Source organism: Trachurus trachurus, assembly GCF_905171665.1.
Source record: "Trachurus trachurus genome assembly, chromosome: 12".
NCBI classification, from domain to species: domain Eukaryota; kingdom Metazoa; phylum Chordata; class Actinopteri; order Carangiformes; family Carangidae; genus Trachurus; species Trachurus trachurus.
Genome location: NC_139908.1, coordinates 9,400,589 through 9,422,658, shown reverse-complemented (window position 1 = coordinate 9,422,658; position 22,070 = coordinate 9,400,589). Strand labels below are relative to the sequence as shown.

The 22,070-nt window shown below is 43.4% G+C and overlaps 1 protein-coding gene across 2 annotated transcripts in view; it reads left to right on the top strand.

The window, feature by feature from the left end:
* The first annotated feature begins 5,060 nt into the window (after window positions 1-5,060).
* fibcd1b (fibrinogen C domain containing 1b) overlaps window positions 5,061-22,070 on the top strand; it is a 102,806-nt gene continuing 85,796 nt past the window's right edge. For both annotated transcript variants that reach the window (XM_083982977.1, XM_083982976.1), the window contains exon 1: window positions 5,061-5,447. In XM_083982977.1, coding sequence (XP_083839103.1) covers window positions 5,376-5,447 — 72 coding nt within the window. In that variant the 5' untranslated portion in view covers window positions 5,061-5,375. The remainder of the gene's footprint in view (window positions 5,448-22,070) is intronic.

The following is a 22,070-nucleotide window of genomic DNA, read 5'->3' as shown; positions in this document are numbered from 1 at the left end:
AGAGATGCAACACTGCCTTTGACTTTGCACTTCAGAGGTGCAAGAGCTTCGCCCCCCCCCCTCCTCTGGAGGATCTTGAGAGCGACCATCATTATACATTAATAACACCAGAGACTTCTCCCCGCAGCCTGCTCAGCCTCTGTTTGTGTCCTATATTGATTTTTCACTGAATTCCTTTGATGAGAGTATAGGTACTGACACTTTGATTACGTTTACCGCTATTTGCTGTGTGTGTTTGGGTGGGCACTTTGTGTTTGTGTAAGTGCAGTGTATACGACGATGTGCATATAAGCTGCTTACCGGGCTGAACAGCTGTTCTTTTCCTATACTTGTTTGAAAGGGTGTTATCCCATGTCCGGCTCAATGCCATTCTGTAATGCTCTACATTCACGCATAATGTAGTTCATAATCTTAACCATGCTTCCTTCCGTCACCCATATTTTTTTCTTGTTCTCTATCCTACTTTTATTTTTTCAAAATTCTTCTGTTTTGCAAATTATAGGCTTGGTATTTTGGGAAGGGCAGTTCACTCTGGTGGGTTCTTCACAGCTCTGTGCATTTGTCCTGCTGCCACTCCATGCATGAAAATCCAAGAAAAACACATCCAAGAGGGAAAAAAAATCTCAGACAGCAGCACTGAACCAAGTGCAGAGCTTGACCGAAACATTTCACAAACACAAATGCTTGTTTGGATATCGGGGAACATAAAACAGGAAAGCCAATAAAGGGGCTGTATTGTTCGGGCTAATTGTAGAGATAACCAGCTCTTCCTGAGAGACCTCTTCTCTTTCTCTGAATGTCTCTGGCTGATCAGGTTTCAGTGACATTCAAACATGGGGCCAGAGCGACGCATTCACAACAACACACACACACGCATCTGCATACACACAAGATTATCAGACAAATACATGACCGGCAGCTGCTGCGTGACCGAGGTTCTTTCAATGCCTTGCTCCACTCAATATTTGGCAGTCCGCCCTCTCACACCTCCTCCCTGGATATCAAAGTCATGGCTCATTCATTGTGTTATTACAATATTTTGTCAAAAGGCCGCAAGGATATAGACCAAATTGAATACCCCTGCAGTTTGTCAGCTAAATGTGCCATGTTTGCACATTTTGCTTTTTTTCATTAAATAGGAACCACGACCCCGGGGCGAACTGTAAAAAGACATTTGGTGTTAACTGCCTTTTGTTCCAGTAAGGAGAAGTCAATACATCTGTTTTTACATATGATATATGACCCACTCATTAAAGAGTGCTTATGAATTCCTGAGCAGGGGAGTTACATGTCCCTCTAGTGTGTTTCAAAAGCGAATAATAATAATCATGTTGATAGAAATCACTGAAATTGATTATTTAGCAAACGTTTCTAGTCAGGCTACAATTTGCCAGGTCATGAGAACAATGAAAGCAATGAAGAAATAAAGTTTTATGCATCATAGTTACTTTTTAAATGAAAAATAAAGTATAAATATATATCATATATGTTGCATTCACACATTCCCATGCACCCACATACAATGCACACACACTGCAGCGTTGGAGGGATATACTGTAGACAGACATAATATATAGTATATGCATCTGTGTAACAGGGAACTGAGGAAATGAAAGGGAAACAGATGAATAAAAAAGGAGGTTTGACTTATAAACCCTATATGGGCTGTATTAAATCAAAAACTAGAGGGATTTCTTTTCATTCCAACCCTTATTGTTATTCTTCAATTGACTTCTTTTGCTCTCAGTTCAGGGAATTGATTCCTTTAATCGACCCAAGGTGCCTTAGACTGATGGAATTCTTGCCACTGATCTTTCAATTATTATTCTAAAAAAAAAAAATTGTTGCCGTGACGTGACGTCCTCAGGAAGCTGCATGTGAAAACTTAAAGAACCTTTCTGAAGCTTTGTTAACACTATGTTGGTTTTAAAGCTCATTTACTAATTGGGAAACTCCCATCAAACCCAGATCAATGCACAAATATGAACACATCTGCCCTGAAAAGTGTTTAATAACTTTTCTTATATGGAGCAATGAAGTCCCACATTAAAGGGGAACTACGCCAATCCGGTCACTTTCTTCTCTACGGAGCTGAGTGCACATCTCCCTGTCTTAAAAACTCACAGCTAGCCCCCCCCCGCCCCGCCCCGCCCAGCCCATATGCATTGGTTGTCATTGAAGCCGGTGGGAATGCAATCCCTGGTGGGTTGTCTACTGAGTTGGGTACTGTTATATATCATATATGTGTTGCTATATTTGTATGGTATCATCTTTCATAAACAAGACGTTATGGATTACAGGGCGTGTTCGTGTCGTGATGCTGCCGAGACGAGATCTGGGACACCGGGTCGGAGGCGCTGATCTTGCAAAGGTTGTTTTTTGGGCCAAGATGCTGGGTGGACGGCAGAAAGCCTCCACTCTCCTGGTAACACGTCATCTAACCAGGGCCGTTGTATAGGGGAGAACGGTGATGATAATTCCAGGGGCCCAGCGCCCAGTATAGGGCCCACAAAAAACCCCAGTAGTCTAATCTTTGTATGACTGAATTATTCTGCATAAGACCCTGACTAATACTCATAGTAAATTAGCATCAAAACAAAGTTAATAAAACGTGATAATACATACGTACTGTAGTCTAAGAAAAAAACTCGAAAAGTCTGGGGGTAGAGGCCCACTTTAGTATTCTTTCAGGGGGCCCATAATTCCTAGCAACGGCCCTGCATCTCTGAAGCTGTTTAATTAAGGTAAAAAAAATCTTGCATAGTTCCTCTTTAAGATAAGTGTTAATACCAAAGAACATTTGCCCCACCGATTTCTTTTTTGGGGGGACTTTTGTCATTTATATGGCTTTATCAGTGTTTTAATATAAATATTATAACTCAAACCATTTTCTTGAAAATACAAATAGTAGGGATGTTTGTTTTTTTTAATTGAAATCCAAATTCAAATTGAAAAAAGAAAAATCCTATCCTTACTAAATAAGTTTTTGCTTATTAAGTCATGAATATATTATAAAGAAATACCAACAACAGGATCCTTTGTGTGGATTTTAATTCTCTTGGACTATTTGTTCAATGAAATGTGATTTGAATAGAGTGAGAGAGGCACAGAGCTGCTCAATATGCAAGTATGAGGCCACATGTCATAACATTTAATTTGCTATTTTTGTCTTGAGATGGGCTGTCACCCCTGACAAACTGCTCCACCTTAACAACATACCCTCAATCCACTGGTGGATGTCAGACCTGCTGACATCACACATTTGTGTATAGCAGTGAGTGACCCTGTTTTGCATTACACCCCTCCACCTCCTCCTCCTATTCCTCCCCCCTTTCACTCACTCCTCCCCAGTGTGAGTGCAGGTTCATCACAGGGATGAGTAATTGTGCTTCAGTCCCTGCACCAATAATTAGACCTCTAATCATCTATCTATCAAACTACCTTAACAGAGCAAAAAAACATGGCCACTCTTGCGGGCCACATTATTGACAGTAATGACTCTGTGTACGAGAGGGAGAGAAGGGGGGGTTGGCGTGTGGTGGTGGTCTTTGTGTGCTGCTGTGCTGCCTATCACTTACAACTGAGAACCGATGAGCTGGGAATTGATTTCTGTAGAAAGCTGTTGCTTAATTTATACCTGGAGTTCAAACATAGGAGCTCCCCAGCTGTTAACCCAGGTGACTTATTCAAGCTGGCTTTGATAATCTCTTACAATCATACTTAAATACACAGAGGGGGCTTGTTCCTGCTCCAAGCCAGACAAAGTCCTGCCACAGGGGCATCAATCACTAACAAAACTAAGCACTAAACACAGTCTGGAACATTTTGCCTCCATTAGTATCTGTTCTTTATTATATTCAGTTTCATTCTTTATACAGTTGAGTCATATGATATTGTGCCTTAGCCTCAGTCATCCAATCATCTCGAGATCATCTCAGGTAAACTGGTAAAAACAAAAATGGAAGGGAAGGACTCTGGTGGTTTTAAATCTGATTTCTGTGAAATAAATGAGGCAGTTGCTTCAGTTTAATATTCTGTTTCATCTTTTTTTCTCTACTGTAGTGAGGTTCCTCCGCTTTAAACTCCCCAAACAAGCAGTCCTACTTCTAAAGGCTGTCACTCATATGAAAAAGTGCTGGGTGATGTCACAGCCAGTAATTAACTCTTGGAGAGGATTACTGAACCCAGTCAGGTATCCGGGTGTGTTAGACTATGATCTATATAGTCTATAATGTGAAGCAGCCTTCAATGGATTTAGAAATAAAACGTTTTCGTTCTGCGGGGGGGATTTTATCAGGAATCCGATCCCGGGTTTATGTTACATTAAGTCCGTTAGTCTACACATTAGACAAATTACGAGCCACAATCTGAATCTGCGGCTGTGTGAGTGGGTTGCAGAGGAATAGGAGGGTCCGCGGTGCGGTGGATGTGAAGTAGCAGGCGGGGTGGCGGTGGCACAGCAGTCGAGGGCACGCGGGCACAGGGAAGAAACGCTCGCTCGGAGCGCGCCGCGCGCACTGAAGGGACGCGTTGATTGACAGACGGAGGCACGGAGCGCCCCGCGCAGCACACACACAAACAAACACACAAACACACACACAACAAACGGAGCTCGCTTAATCTCCTCGTACCAGTCTTCTCGAAGGCATCTCTGTGAAATACCATCCAGATCAGTCTGACGCAAATAAGGGAGGCTCTATCCATCCCACGGCTCGGTGTCGGGAGTCTACTCACCGAGTACAGAGGCAGAGGAGGAAGAGGAAGAAGAAGAAGAAGGAGGAGGAGGACGCGGCAGCTCTACGACCCCATCCCAGTCCTGCCTGTACCTGTGCAGCCGTTAAGTGGTCACAGTGTGCAGGGGCTCGACTTGGCGTCTCAAACTATCCTGGATGGACATGAAAGGTCGGGTTGCACTTTGCAATCCGAGCCAAAGGTTTTCTCGGTTTCCTCTTGTGGAGTAAACGGGACTGCGCCCGGTGCTTTCGCGGGGTCGATTTGGGCTTAATTCTTTTTTTTCTACTCCGGTGTTAATTTTGATGCGTCTGTGAGACCACTTACAAAATCCTGGAGCTTGCAAACACTCCTGTTTTTTTTATCCTTTAAAGTGGAATAACGACCAGATAGTCTGGAGACTCTCGTGTGGAATCTAAGTTCCATTTTTGGTGCGTAATTTGTGCGGTGTGTGCGGTGGCTGAGCTGGCACAAGTTGTGCCTCCCTTCCCTTCCCCATTTCTTTTTTCTTTTTTCCGCTTTATTACCCCTCATTTTCCCATGGAGTAGAGGCTAAATCACTGATAAAGACTTAAAAAGCGCGGGTTTATTTCTCTCTCGCCTGGAACAAAACAGGCGGATCTGATGCGCAGATTCTCCGTAGGATGGTAAATGACCGATGGGGAACCATGAACAGCTCTTCTGAACTCGAAGATGGGACTCGGCATAAAAACCAGGTATGTGTGTGTGTTTGTGTGTGTACCTACAGCAGCTGTGTGCTTGTACGGGCTGATGGGGCTGATGAGGAGTGGTGCATATGTTGGTGCAGTGTTACCACGCTGAGTTTTGGTGATGTGGCTCTCGGGCGAATCTCTGCACTGTAGAGAGAGACAGTAGCTGCAGATCAGCTTCTCTTTCCCCCTTCTTCTACTTGTTCTTCTCCCCCTCTCGACTCCCCGGGCTCTGGCACTTCTGTTCCTGTCATAATGTCTTAAACCCACCCGCGGATCACACAAGTCCCCGTGGTTACTTCTGTCGGCGTCACACAACGCTTGGATGTGGTAGTTAGAAACACTTGAAGGAATAAAGCTGAAATCTCGGCAGGAGATGAGAGTGAGTGAGTGAGTGAGAGAGTGAGTGAGTGAGAGCGGAGAGGCCGATGGACGTTTTGCGCATCTTGGCTCAATCTTCCTCCAAACATCCCCACACGTCTCACCCCTGGTGTAAAAAAAAAACAAAAAAAACAATCTGGATTGTGTTTAATTGAATGATATTTATCTAATGGAAATCCTTCTGTAGTGTGGAGGCACAGCACGCACACGCACGCACACGCACGCACACATCCTCCCTATAGCCGCTGTTAACACTCCAGAGCTCTTTAGGGCTGTCTACCCGCTCGGATGAATTGAGACAGGAGCGGACGTGCGTTGTGTTGCAGCCAGGGGAAGCTCACTTTGGGGAATAAGTCGATGTGTTTTCGCAAGGTCAGTGGAGGGTTATTGACAGCCCGTGAGGGAAATGGCTCCTCGGGAACGCAGCTATACGGAATCGGATTTCGGTGCTAGGGGCCAATGCTGAAGCTTGGCGCCTCTGGAAACAACACGGCATCATTTATCTCTGTGGTCGCCCCCCACCCCTCCTGATGAGATTCAGGAGGAATTTAGTTATTATGCGACATCACTGGCAAATCAGAGCAAAGGTGCTGACGTGTAAACTTCCTCAAGAGCCTTTTGCAAAACAAGAAAAGAAGGGAGAAGTGAGATGATATTAGAGATGGCACATTTTTGGTTACTTTTTTTAAATAACTGGTGCTGCTGTTTCATCCACATAAATGAGAAAGGCAGCAGCAGCAACAGCAGGGGAGAGATGTGAATCTCCCTGTAAATGATCCCTTTACTTTCCCCTCACCTCCAAATGTCCAAAAAGACCAAAACCAGCTCATTATAAAACTACAGATAATAAATGCCTCTGCTCCCTGCTGTTCCCTTCGGCTCTTAATACAAGTGTGTGGACTCTTGTGTCATTCAGCAGACATTTATTAGAAGGAGACGAGCTTGTGACAACTGTCATATACCAAAGCCTGACAGGTGTCACAGGATATGTGGCTCGCTGTCGTGTGCTTGTGTTGATTACATGGCTCGGGCTGAGTCATTGGTGCCGTGGCACTTTTTGAACCGGGCCTGTGTGCCTCACAGTCCCCTCTCTGTATGAGGTATAATTACATTAGTATCGATTAACAGGAGGAGGCTGCAGTTTTAATTTTTCATAGTTGGTTGATTTTCATGTAACCTTCTATACTTGTTTTCTCTGCTTTCTCTTGTTTTCTTGCCGTTTGGAGACTTTGGAGGATGGCAACGACTGCCCACAAGCTGCTTTAACTGTTTTTTTTAATTTTTTTTATAATCACTTAAAGGTCATGTGCATAGCAAATACATCAGCTGAGGAAACGTATCTCCAGTTACATCCAAATCTCTGCATCCAATCAGCATGAAAGAAAAAGAATCTGTGCAAAGGGAGACTGATATCTGATGAGATTCATTTAGATGCTCGGTGTTCTCGAGGGAAAAAGAAAGATCTGAATGACTAAATGGAGCTCTGATATGCCGAGTGGTATAAGCCTGGAGGATGAAAAGGCAAAATATGTTCCATAACCCCCAACACTCAGTCGGCATCAGACAGCATCAGGGTGGGAGGGGGGAGGAGGAGGGAGGAGGGAGGAGGGGAGGGGGGGATGAGAAGAGGAGGTTGTGGGAAATGGGGATGGCTAATGCTGCTATCTGTCCCACTCCTCCCTACATCTATCTGTCTCCTTCTTTCTGCACTTGTTACGTCGCTATCACACGCAGACACACATAAATAGTCTTTCAGTCTGTGTGTGTCAGCCTCTCCCTCTCTCTTCCTGTGTGTATGTGTGTGTGTGTGTGTGTAATCTTGAGCAGCAACACTGAACCTTTATCTCCAGCCTTGTGCTATTGACACAGTCATTTCAGACCCAGTGGGGAGGGATTGGGTAATAGAGATCTCTTGTGCTCTCTTGTTTGTTTTGATATTACAAAACATGCTCCCAGTATTTGTGTAGTAACTCTACAAATTTGATTTGCTGCTGTAGATGTGCTGTCGTCTGTGCCCTTTGGTGACAGATGGGAGGCCAGTTAAAGGCAAAATGGAAGATTCGACTGCAAGTTAAATATCAGCCTTGGAATCTAATTCGCTGGAATATAGGCGACAGAGCCCGGGGCTGCGTGGTCAGATAAGTGTTTAATATGTGTGTATTAAAAAAAAGAAAGAAACAGGCACTTGAAAGAAACAAAATGGCTACTGTGTGGATACAACAGTGAGTCTTTCATCTTAAGTTTCTGCAAGGAAAAGGGAAGAGATGTGAGATAAGTCAAGGTTGAAAGTTAAATTTCCTGATATTAGAGCATCGTCTGCTCAGGAAAAGTATAAAATGTGTGATTCTACACGAAAAACGAAAGATGTAATATTGAATATTGTGCTGTAATATTTAGGAGGGGAAGGGAGGGGGTGGATGAACTCTGTGCTGTGTCCGTTTCCATGGCATCGCTCTCAAATCAGTGCCCACATCCTGGGGTTTGAGCAAATTGTGTTTCGTCTCAATTTAATATCTCACTCTCTCACACACACACAGACACACACACACACAAACAACATCTATATAGTGTATGTGTCCGTACTTCACCACACGTGGCCCATGCATGCACACACACACACACACACACACACACACACACACACACACGGTATAGCAGAGGAGTCAGCGAGGCCCAGTGGGGTTGCCCACTCGGGTTGGAGGTAATCAATAACACACTGAGTCTAAAATTCCAAAGCAGTGAAAGGATGGTTTGTGTACAAGTTGACTACACAGTACACACACGCACACACACAGACACACACACACAAACTGAATTAAACATGTTTTGTGGAGAATTTGTTGGATTTTTTATACCCCGAGCTTCACTTTAGACCCATGGACCAAAACACATCAAAGCCACACAATCAAATCAATAAGTCAGCAAATCACCTGTCTGTGGTCTGAATGTTTATGTATCTCCAAAACATTAGACATCAGACACCGAGCTGGAAAGACACTATTGGTAAAAACATCTATCACAATGAACTCGGCAGCGATCCAAGTCAAGGAATTACATCAGGCTTGTAATGGCGCACACACATACATACACATCTCTGTCAGGTTTGATCAATCTGCATTAACTCACTTTAATACATTTCACTCCCACGTGTGTTAACTGGGATTCAGGCAGAACCTGCAGGCCTCCATCATCCTTCATGCATGTTCCTGCATAATGTGTCCTCTCATTATAGCTCAACAGTTGGTGGAGAATAGCTATTTGTTGTTGAGAGTCAGAAAAGTTGACAGTCAACAGCCCTGACGGCGTTTTTTTTATTTTTTTTTAACCCCATATCCAACTTAGGATGCACAATATGGTCCCATCTGCTATCATATCCTGCAGGTCCAGATTTCTCATTGAGCATTGAACACACAGGCCGTTCTTTATATATTCAAACATCAAATGGACACAGATTGTTTCTGCTCGTCCTTTAAAAACCACATTTGGCCATGTGTAAGTTTACAGAAACAAGACACTGGCATGCAGAGAGGGATCATGATAACCAGACAGCAGTCCTTATTACCAGCTGTGAAAGTGGAGCTGGCATTGTTTTCATGTTGTGAGTTTGTATCTGTGTGTGTTTGTGTTCATGTGTTCCTGGAGACACCAACTGCAGCAGCGACTACCACAAAAGGCAGCCATATGAGATGCTGTCAAGAAAATGGGACGCCATCCAATCCAAGAGTGCTGAGTAGTACTCCTGTAATCATGTAGTGATGAGTATTGAGTGCGACGGGTCAGAACGTCAACATATCGGTTGTCTGCCGTGACCCCCATCATAAGGTTTTGTTATTTTGCTTTTGCGAATAATTAATGTGATTAGATTTACAGCTCTCATTACAGCCAATGATATCAAAGGCTGTCAGCTTAAACCGTAATGTGCCGTGGCTTGTTAAGCCGTCGTTGTGCAAGTTCTAATTAAAATGGCAGATCTTGTGATTTGAAAATTGAAACCTTTCAAATTGAGAGTTTGATTAATTGTTGGCGAGGCCCAACTAATAAAGCGGGTTTTTAAGCCTGATACACGTTGGGATATATGTTTTTTACAAGTATGTGAGACACCTGTCTTCCAGCTAACTGCCAGGTGCCGCCAACGTTGGGGGATGGATTTTCAATCATGGTATAATTGCGTCTTGAGAGGTGAAGGCTGTGACTGCGTTGAGATGGGGGCTGTCTGGTTTTGTGGATACCCTTGTCGAACTAATGAACCTGCTGAGCTGGCTGGAGGTACAGGAGGGGAGTGTGGACTGAAGCAGAGCAGAGAGAGTTCCCTGGTTCACTGGGCCTGTGATTTCCCTGTGGGGGGTCCTGCTATGGCAGCGCAGCAACTCTAACAACTTCGGATTCTGTCTCTCTCCGCACTGGGTGGCATCAAGGAAACAACCCACCGGGCGAAAGTTTCAAAGCCCCAGAAGTGCATCAACCATTTGTCAGGTCACATACAGGATGCACTGATATGTGATTCTGTACAAAGACAAGGACAGCATTTCATTCCTTTGCTCTCTGAATGGGAACCTCTGGCTGCATGAGGTGTTTAGTATGTGTTAAAGGAATAGTTCAACATTTTGGCCCATTGACATAATACCTATAGTCTTAGGAGTAGGTTTGTTACCTTTAATTGTCTGTGCAAGCTATTTTTAGAACGGCGGAGCAGAACCGTGAGCTGCTCAGAGCTACGCTACGGAGGCTCATGGGATTTCTTGGTTTCCCTCATCAAACTCATCAAATGCACAATCCAACAACTCCAAAACGCTCTGGTGGACAAGTTGTGATCTGCGCATTCACCACGCTATGAGATAATAACAGAACGTTACCAGACAGAGTTGTTTTCTAGATAAATTCATGCAAAACCGCTTATGCACGTTCCCATCGGGGGCAGTTTTTCGTCAAGCAGTCTCTGCATTTGCCTTGAAAACAACTTGGTCTCGTAACGTTCCGTTATTATCTAATATTATGTTGAATTTACAAGCCACAACTTGTCCACGAGAGCGTTTTGGAGTTGTTGGATTGTGTATTTGATGAGTTTGATGAGGGAAACCAAGAAATCCCATCAAAATGTTGATCTATCCCTTTAACAGTGGTAGGTTCTATTAAAATGGAGTCGGATATATTCATGCACATGTATTGCCTGTGTGATCATGTGCTTCTATCGGTCCTGTGTTCCTTTTAAACAACGGTGTGATGGTGGGAGTAAAAGGGGGGATATTCACTTTATCAAGACAAAAACAATCCCTCGGTGTCATTGATTTCACTTTGGTACTGCTCCTCATAACAACGCTGCCTTTATGTTGCCATGCACTGCATTGAATTTCAAAGCTTTAATCCTTCACTGTGTTTTTCATCCTCAGTGAGCATGCTCATCTCTCTCTCTCTCACACACACACACACACACAACCATACATATGCTTTCCTAATTCATCTCCTCTTTAGATCCGTCTTATCAATATCATCTGTCTTTTCCCGCCTCGGACACATATATACTGTAGATAAGCTTTGTGCTGCTGAAACCCATCGCTGCTGAATTGTGAGATCAAAACCTAAAGTGGATCACAGGAGTGTAGGCCTATTGTTAGAATGAAGGTATGAATGTGTGAGAGGAGTGTGTGTGTTGGTGGATCAAAGCGGTAACGAGCCATTACTGTCAAGTCGTTACGTAAGTGTAAGAGTGCTTTTACATAGAAAGTAATTTAGTGCCTTAATGGAGCGCCGGGTTATTTTGTTTAGGTTCCCTGCTGCAGACAGATGGAGCCATTTTGTGTCACATCACATGTGTTTGCGTGGCCAAGCGCAGGCTTCACCCGCGTCTGAAGGTTACAAATGAAAGCCGCTGTCTCTTGTACTCTTGGCCTTGTTCATCCTCTATCCATGCCATTAGTTATCTGACCCTCACTGTCCTCAATGTCTTTTTCTCATTTTCTCCCATTCTATATCTCTCGCTGACATAAAGACACGGGGTATTTCAATATCACATTTCTGGCCCTACAAGGTGGCCAAGCGGAGAGGCCTTGGCAAGAAGAAGAGACGAACCAGAATGAAAAGCAGAAAAAAAGGAACAGAAATAAAGGCCGGAGTATATAGAGGAACAAAAGAATAACCCAGAGTGGAGTCGAAAAGACAGAGGGTTGGAAAGTATGAATCACAGCGGGTCTCAGATGAGTGTTGCGCAGACACCAGGCTAGCTGGGGGCACATGTACCTTTTTTACAAGATGACACAGAGATATTCCAGCTGCTCAAAAGCCCACATACCTCCAACAAAGCATTGTCATCAGAGATAGCACACGCACTGCAGTTGGAGGACGAGAGGCGCTCTTCATCCACCGTCGACTTTTGGATCAGTTACAAGCCTCATCACGAAAAGCCCCAAAGCATCACCTCGGGCTCCCTCGCATCCAAAACAACAGCTGCAATAGGAAGTAATTGTAACTAATTGATACGTGATTCTTGCTAATTGTGTTGATTTTATGCACCACACTCGCTCTAGGTGTGGTGCAACACACAGGAATGGCTACAAATCGACATATATGTTTTGTGGGTAAACACAACAGAGATGTCACCACACTCTTCCTTTCTTCCTGTGTCTTTGAATGAATGTGAAGAAAGTAAAGCTGAGTCGGGAACATTAAGAAGGCACCGCGGGGCAAGGTTATACTCTACCTCCCGGTGCATGTATTGACAGATGTGTCAGCAAGCCGACCTGATGGGCAGGGTTTCACAGCAGAAGAGCTAAAAGTGTGCGAGAGAGAGGGAGAGTGGGCAGAGTAACACGTTCGATTTCCATCTGCAGGACCCAGCCCCTTGTGCAGGTTAGTGTGTGTGGGAAAAAAAAACACCCTAAGGAAAGATAAATGCACATATTCCCACACCTATTTTATTCTAGAAGACTGTAATATTGCCACTGTGCAATTTATAATTCACTTCCCTGCTAAATCATCATTAAAAATGCATATAGGGAATCACCTGTGAGAGGCAGAGCAGAGGTGTGTAGACCTAACCTGGGTGTACCCATGATGCCTAGCGTGCGGTTTTATTAGCTTGCAAGTCAGCCTGGAAACCATGGACCCAATTTTCCCCTCAACTACTATAGGGAGCCAATCACAGAACGGTGGAGGGGGCAGCAAGACGATGACAACAGACCGAAGTGACTTTGTTGATAGCTTGTCGATCCAACATGGCGGCAGACGCTTTGCCTTTCGATGCAGCGTTAGAAAGAGTTTTATAGTTTAGACCGCAAGTTTATTTTGAAAAAAGAGCAACGTTTAGCATTTTTTTCCTCATCAGATTTCTGTCGCTCTACATACGTCATTGGGTATGATTGATACGATTGGCTATAAGCTACGTACAGACGCATTTGATAGACATTCGTAGCGCCCAATAAACAGCTCTGGGCTTTCGTAAACCACGCCCCAAATACGGAAAAATGAACGGGTGGTTCCCAGACCGAATCTCAATCTACAATGAGATGAGGTCTGGTGTTAGCCAGGCTAGTGTAGACCATAGGGGTGTTTAAAAAAAAAAATAAAAAGAGTAGGGTATAAATGAGGTAGAGGCAGATTGGAGGGATGAGAGATGAGAGAGACATGTGTTACACAGTTCAGTCATCTTGACCGACAGCAGGCCGGACCCATTCCACTGACTGATTGTGCACTATCTCCATATCTCCAATGAGAAGTGTCCAATATCCTCCTGGCGACTTCAATCTGCGAGTTAAACAACGTCGCTCACGGGACACTGGAGCCTTGATCAAATAGAGATGTGAGATTGGAGGGAAGGAGGGGCAGGGGAGGGGGGTTTAAAAGGAACACACTTCCAACAACATAATAGACCTTTTTCCCCCCTGTCTCTCTCTCTCTCTTTTTGTTCCCTGGTCTCATCATTAATCAACGCTCACAAATACTCTCATGCATGCGAGAACCGCAAGTACAACAAATCACCCACACAACACGAGTGGAGTAGAGTTCCCCTTTTGTGATGGGTTACGTGTCCGGCCCAAAGAATGCGGAACTGAGCGGTAAATAATAAGGAAAATTAATTAGACTGTGAAAATCCAGTGAATAATTTATGATAAATGGAGAAGTTTAATCAAGCAATCAATCTACGCCGGCCAGTCACTGCATCTGGAGCAGAAGAGCATCACGGGACAGGGGCCCAGCGGGGAGGAGGATGAGGAGGAAGAGGAAGAGGACAAGGGGGGACGTTTTCACTCAACATAAACCAGTTAAACGCACGATCACACTGACAACTGCCGGAATACAGAGGACGCCCCGGAGCGAGCCACGGCTGATTGTTAAAATAGTGATGCTAGTGTGTGTGTGTGGCATCTGTTCCCCAGCGAGCGTGCAGAGCGTGTTTTTATGTAGGAGTTAAAGTGCCAGTGATTGAGCCGCATTGCTCTCTAACTATCTCGTACTTGGTGAGTGTCTCCAAAAAATCACATTATTGGTTCTCCTCAGAGCCAAATGGAGTCATTTCGGCCGAAAGCCGGCTTCATTTATTTACCTGCTAATGACTTGCTTAAGCTAACAGAGGAAACATTATGGCATCATTATGGGGCCAGGCAACATTAGGTGTCTGAAGGTTAACAGCAACATTAATTGACTCAAAAGGACGAAGGCTGAGGGATCCTTGTTGTCCTTATTAAGAGTTATTCTTGATCTGTGAATTGGAGACAAGAATGAAGTGATTGCCTCATTGCCCAATGACACAGGCAGTGAAATGTGTCAGAAGAACTCAATGACTGGGTCATTTTCACAGATCTATTTTCAGGCTCAGGGACGGCTATTAACAGGCCAAACATAAAAGATGAATAGATACCCCAAACCAAAAAGTCTAATTCTCGTTACAAAAAAAAAGGTATGAAGCATATTTTCAGTATAACCATTTGCGATGTTCGCTCAACCGAAACAGAAATACATCTTTTGTGATCAACAGAATGAGGAGAATACTCGATGAAAGGGGGATAGGTGACTGATGGGCGAATGAGAAAAGCATTAAGGTTGAGGATAGTTTCAGGAGGGGAGATAGAAAATGAAATGATGCATGGAAAATATCCAAAACTAGACAAAGAGGGAGGCACGACGATATGCAGAGATGTATTTATTGCAGCTATCCTATTAAACAGTTATGACAAACTCATGGCTAATATATTAACAGACTTATCCACCAACATCCATTATTTATTCATCATCAAAAATTCAATCTGGCAGACTGTGTGCCATTATTCAGATGTGCTGGGGGAAAGTGGCACATTTGAATAAATGAGGAATTGTAGGGCTCACTCCCATGGCTTGTTGTTATTCCAAAACCCTCCCTTTAAATGATTCAAACATCAAATCAATCAAAAAATGTAGGAGAAGGATTGATGTCGGAAAAAAAAAATCCCCTCCCCTAGCTCACATAGCTAGAATTTATTATATCTTTGGAAAGAAACATTTTATTGTTCTTGACCCATTTAAAAAAAAAGTCCAACTTATCAAAACTGTTGGAAGTGGCTCTGTCATACACCATCTGGCTTGTGTTTTTCATTAGCAGAGAGAGAAAACATTATGTTTTCTGCACATTTTCAACTTGCATCTCATTTGGGGGCGGCTCATGAGCCCCCCCCCCCTCCCTCTAACGGCTGCACAAGCTCATATTTACTATATTTGGTTTGTCTTGTTTCCTCTGGTGGAATTCTGCACCTCTCGGCAATACCTAAGTCTGAATGAGATTGGATATGGAAATGTAGAGTGTACTGCGGACCAGTAGTTTCTGCTGATGTTGTGGAACTTGGCAGCATGGAGAGCAGGACATATTCCTCAGAGAAACAAACACTTGTGCGCACACGCAGACACTTCAGTGCAAGCAGACACATAAAAAAAAAAAAAAAAAAACTCAGACACACATACTCTTCAGTTAATGTAATACACTACAGAAAAAGCAACCACAGTAAAACATACATATTTGAAGTGCAGGAGATAGTTGAAAATGTCAATTGCGCAAAAAGTACTGGAGGAGGATGTACAGTGAAATAAAGAGGCAACAGTATATCTGTAACTGAATTTATTACAGAGTGTGTTTCTGCCGTCGTCCAAATAGTAATGCTAATGTTTAATGGGTATATGTTTATTATGTCAGCAAATTAGCGCTCGCCACAAACTACAGCTGACAGAAATGTACAACTTTAAATATGCAGTAACGTTTTTCAGTGGAATACCTTGGTGACATTTCATCTGACTTGGCTCTAAGTTGATGCAGGTGTTGGACACAGTGACAATATTATTCACTGTAATACCACAACCATGCAGCAGTATTATGGGCATTCAGTGCTAATGTGTAGCCTTAGTTGCTCTGTTGTTGTATGTGATTGCAGGTGTTCTGTTATTTTATCCAATGACTTGCCTTGGCCGGCTTACAGCCCAAACACTGCAGTGTTCAATCGCTTGTGCTGTAATTGGATCTGCACAATACAGTACAACACTATACATTACAAATGGTAGAAAAAGAAAAAAAACTGAAGCTTCTCTATAACCTTTAGAAAACTGGCCAATATTTGAAGACAAGGTGACCAGCTTTGTGATCTGCTTCATAAATATCTTCAGTATCAGTCGGTGTAAGTTCTCTAAGCCAAAGCAGCATCTTTAAAAGGAGCCATTTGTAAGTCTTATTATTGAAGTTTCTGTTAATAGCTGTTTACTTGCTCTGCTTACCAAGACCTTCAGCCTTGCATTTACAGGATAATAACACATCCTCTGAACAGCACGTCTTCTTCAGGGCAGACATGATACTACAGTGACTCGGTATCGGAAAAAGTCACCAGATAAATCAAGGCTGGACCAGAGCTATAGCTTAACAGGTTAACTCCAGCAGAAGAAAATAGAAGCAAAGCAAAAAGGGTTGCTTTGATGTCTGATGCAGAACTCGCAGTCTGGTAAGTAAACAGCTGTTGATGCTAACATTAGCTATATAGCAATATGAAAACTTTACTCTACATTAAGGGGTAGAATTAAAAGAAAAAAGAGATAGGCAGAGAGAGGCAGTAACTATTATTTTTCAAATCTGTCTAAAACCCAGTATGTCCTGTTCTTTCAGACTTGTTTGAGAAAATTGTTCAAGGTATCAGATTGAATTTAGATCAGCCTACTTCCATGAAATCAAAGCAGCTGTATATAAAACTATGTAAGTGAAGTATTAGACGCAGATTATACATTCCTCATATGACATATGGATGTAACATGGCTATAGGAGGGAATATTTGGTCATATACGGAGGTTTGGGGGATGATGGACAGAATTAACGGCTCCAAGAGACCAACAGTTTACCCAGTCTGGTTCCACAGGGGGTGAGAAAAGGTCGGCACTAGCATGGCAGAATTACTGTAATAATCCGAGCGTTACAATTTATGGATGTCATCGTAAATACAGTTTAACCTCAATCACGGCAAGATTAATAAATCAAAGCAGACTATGTCAATGGGAATTCCCATTTATTGCTAGTATTAATTCATGCTGTTACAGCCAGACTCATCATCCATCGTGTCATCTCTCTGCATCCCCTCTGCCTTCTGAATCTGTTTTGGCTGGTTATATATAATGAATGTACACTGAAAAACTATAACGTAAAAAGTTTTTGCCTCACTTAGCATTAGAAGTCCTAAATAGACATCCGGCGGCTAAGTTGTCAGATAACAGGGTACTTGTAGTTCCAGTCTGAGATAAGTCTGGTATTGTAAAAGCCCGTATAGAGCCTGTCAGCGCTGTACAGTCTCAGCCATTTGTCTGCCACCTTTAGTCAAATCTTCCTTACAGATGCAATGACTAATAGATGAAGTGTGCAAGAGATGGGGATGGACTACAGAGAGTGTGAGAGAACCTATTTGAAAAAAAAAGAAAGAAAAAAGTCCAGAGATGATTTTGGAGGTTGGAGAAACATATAAAGAAAGAAAAAAAAGTGAGGACGCATCAGTTTTTTTTTGCGGCAAGATTGAATTTGTGACTAGATGGGAACAATAACTGTCACATAATAACTGACAAACTGTTCTTTCGCTTGTTTTGGTTCATACCGTGTCTCCCTTTAATCCCCGCCTCATGGTAAAACTTCCACTCGCTCTCAGTCTCAGCCTCTCTCACCGTGGGGAATGGAGTCTGGCCGGCTCCTCACAGGCCTCCATAATGTGCTAACATAAGAAATCAATCAGACTCGCACTCTTTCCACAGCCCCTCAGCTCACACTGATTTATTGTAAATGTGTTGAAGATGAAGAGAGAAACTCTTTAGCACTGTGGGGCAGGGTGGTCAGAGGGAGGGGGCGGGGGGGGTAGATGTTAGGAGAGACGGATGACGGGATGCTGACAGGTTTGGGATGAGAGGAGCCGGAGGAGGGGAGGGGCCAGCAAAGAGGAGGGATCTGTGGTCCTCTGACCTTTGTTTTTATAGGCTGACGTTCACCCCGGGGTCAACGCACTGTCTGTCATCAGCCTGCCTGGCAAGAGAGAAAATGATGATAATGTACTTTATATTTTAGAGGTGCTGTGATGTGTTTGCTGTGTGCTGTGGTTTTTCCTGCACGCAGGCCGTGACAGCTGTCAGCTCGCCGCGGGATGGGTCGGAGGTCACGGAGATGGTGTTGGCTTAGTGTTCCCATCGGTAACCTATAGCTGGGCAAACTTATATATATTGTACCAACCTGCAGCACACTATTTTGCCATCGTAGCCATCCTGTGTGTTGATCCCTCCGCTGTGATTATTTGTTTTATGAAATGTATCCTATGAGTCACATTGGCATCCATAATCTACTTAAAACTTTGACTTGACTCCTCGCTTGGCATTTTTCAAATGCGCCCCCCTGATTTATGAGTATCACTGTCGAAATGCCGCGTCTATTTAAAAATGTCAGCTGTTTTCTAAACAAAATTATTACCACATTAAAATGGTAATTTGTACCTAATGCATTTTGTAATGGCTTTTTGACTGTTGTTACTGATTTGAGTCACTTTCAATCTCAACATTTCTTTCTTTTTTTTTTTTTTTTAAAGCTCAAAACAAATTATCTTGCCGTTGCCACTCAATTATGATTCAGAGCAATTTCATATTTCATGCTCACACAGCTCAGGGGGGATATCTGGAGGGATGCCTCACCAGTAAATATTGTTTCCTATTTTATACATCTCTAGAGTGAAAGGCTTGTTTATCCGTTTTGGAAAAAGATGACTGTCGGAGGGGGGAGAAAGTAAGTAAGAGCTCAGTAGTAGCCTGGTGTGCTTATTTCATGGGTGTACACTTAGAGACACCAAAGGGGGCTGATGGAGAGGAGGATTGGAGTGGATTACTGAGATAGGAAAGCACTTGTGCGCGAGAGAATGAAATCTTATTTTTATATTAGGCTTTCATAAAAATACACTGGCGGGGAAAAACATACGTCAGTCGGCGGCCGTATGCAGCTGCTGCAGCGGAGCTAGCGGCTGATTGGGTGGGTGGGTGGGTGGGGGGGTCCAACTGGGTGCGGGGGCTGATTGAAGGGGTTAAAGAGGGGGATTAAAGTGATAATGTACATCTCTAATCCCCAGCACTTTAAGAGGGCAAAGAGGCGAAAAAAAAAAAAAAAAAAACTGCCTCCAACCACAGGGCCGGACATGTGGAGGGTGCATCGACGGCCATCAGGGGTCAGCCGTCGCCATGGCAACAGATTATTCAGAATAATTATCTTGCCATATGTGCCTTGTCACAATTAGAAGTTGGCTGTGAGCTGGGTCGCGGGTCAAATGCTGATCAGAGTATTGGGCCGGTGGCGCACACTGTTTATTAGAATAAAGTGCAGCTCGCTTTATCACGTTTGTCACATGGCCTCGGCAGAGATCTGACGCTAGATCAGCCACATCACTTTGTGGCAGTGGCTTACACTAAATGTCGCCGCATGCTGTGCGTAGGCTACTCAGCTTTCAAAAAGCATTTTTTTCCCTCTCTTTTCTTTTTTTTTCAATAATAGATCTTACAAAATGAAAATCTGGAAATGAATAAAATGGATTTATGATTTCAATCAGAATACTAAGCTTCTTCAATCGACTTTTTTTGCCTGAGTAGCAAGGAAGAGGAAATGACTGTGTGAGGAGAGTGCGCAAATGTGAGCTGACAGAGGCTCTGAGAGGCAAAAGAAAAAAAAGAAAAAAAAAAAGAAAGAAAAACTTTTGTGGTTTGTTCTCACGACCAAAGCTTCCATTAGGAGTCCAGACGTTTTAACTCATCACTGCAGTTCTCCCACAGGAGTTATACAGAGAATGCTTCATTTCCCATAAAGCCGTGTTCACACTAGTACCCTGGGAAAGGCAGCAACAAGGTGCAAAGTGGTTTATCCATTATAGTGGATCATTTATTCTGTCACTGTGGCTCATGTGAGAAAAGTCATTTTGGAGTGAGATCCACCGCTGTGCTGTTTACCATCCCGCCAAGCAGGAATGCCATTATCGACTTTGAAAATTAATCTAGAAAACGTATTCATCCGAGTAATATCAAGTACAACAAGCTGTGATTTGCGGGGCTGCTTTTTCTACTTCTTAGGTTTTTTACTCTTTGTTACTGTTATCGTGGCAGCCACACGGAGCAGCCTGCGACAAAACAACCTCAAGTCACCCGTGGAAATCTTTATTCAGATTGACTCTCTCCGTCTAATTGTGGATTTGGTATAAAATGGTTTGAGGACCCCCGGGGGAGCATGGCGGTGTGGGGGGGGTTGCGAAACGTGACAGTGGCTTAAGCAGCTCTTAAAACACACACACAATACCTCCGGCTTATTACTGCAAGCTGTCAGATTGTGCGAAATGCAAAGTGACACAGCTTTTCTCTGCTTTTTCTCAAATTTGTCACATCCTGCCAGGCAGGATCACAGGTTGCAGGCACCACCGACACGTTCTGGAGGAAGAGCCTGGATGTGTGCAAGACGAGCCACTTAACTTTAAAACACCAATTAAGCCCCATGCACTGCCTCTATCTGCCGTGCATTAGATTGTCACCCATCACTATTAGGAGACACTGGGAGCCCCCCCTGGCATTCTGGGGAAAATAATTACATTCTTTCTGCGTCATAATTACTGCCTTGAAAGTGTCTGTTTCGCGTGCTAACAAAGCTTTTACTCTTCCTCCTCCCACCCCGGTCCTCTCTCTCCCCAAGCTCTGCCTTTCTCATCTCTCGTCTGTTGTCTCTCTAGACACTAATGAAGTGGTTTAATCTGGTAACTCCAGAGGAATAGTCGACAGAGGACTGCATTAATTACGTTCTTGTGGGTCTTTCGTTTTAAAGTTTCCACATTTACAGCATGGGCTTTTCATATAAACATGACTACCATCATCATTTACAGTTGCTTTGTGACCAATGTAGAATTTAAGATGCGTTGGTTCATAGCAACTTGTTGATTAATTAGTCAGAATGAAACTGATACTGTTTGATAGCTCATTGATCTTCTATTTACAATGTTACTCGTTGACTGTGTAATCCCAATGGGATCTGGCATTAAGCTTAGCTGCTCAGCTAATTGTTTTCATGCTGAAAAAAAAAACAAAATAGGGGGGGGGGGGGGGGGGGGGGGGTACATTCTTATTCTTACCCTCGATTTTATGATCCTACACACTGTGGCGAGTTAGTGAGAGAAACCCTGTCAGACATGAACTGGTTGTGAGTAATTATATTGTTCCGTTTGGGTAAACATGGTGAGTAACTTGTCTGTTGCTTCCAGAGCGTGACTGATGTTCAGCACCTGCTAACCACACTCATCTGGACTATTTATGCAGTAACTCTACTTTGATTTAGTCCTTGCCTCCTTCAGAGTGTTCATTTGGATCACATTTTCTTTGACATTGCCTAACCGCAATCGTGGAAAAAAAAAAAAAGACAGTCTTTATATATATATATATATATATATTGCTTCTGCTCTCATGTTTGCCAGCTCCTGACTCCCAAGGATTCAGACTGTTAACTTTAGATCTTACCTTTTTTCAGAATAAAGTGTACCTCCATTTTACTTGCCTCTCTCTCCCGCAGAGCTCTTGTACTTCAGCAGCCACAGCTTGTCACGCTACACTTTTTTCTTTCTGGCAGTCATTTAAAATGGAAGAAATGGAAGGTGTGTGAAGTGTTAAACTTCCCACATCATTCCTGGAAGAATGTTACACATCTGATTACAAGTGTGCAATAACAACCAACAGTGAGGAAATGCGAGGTTTGCGTGTATCGGTAAGATTTCT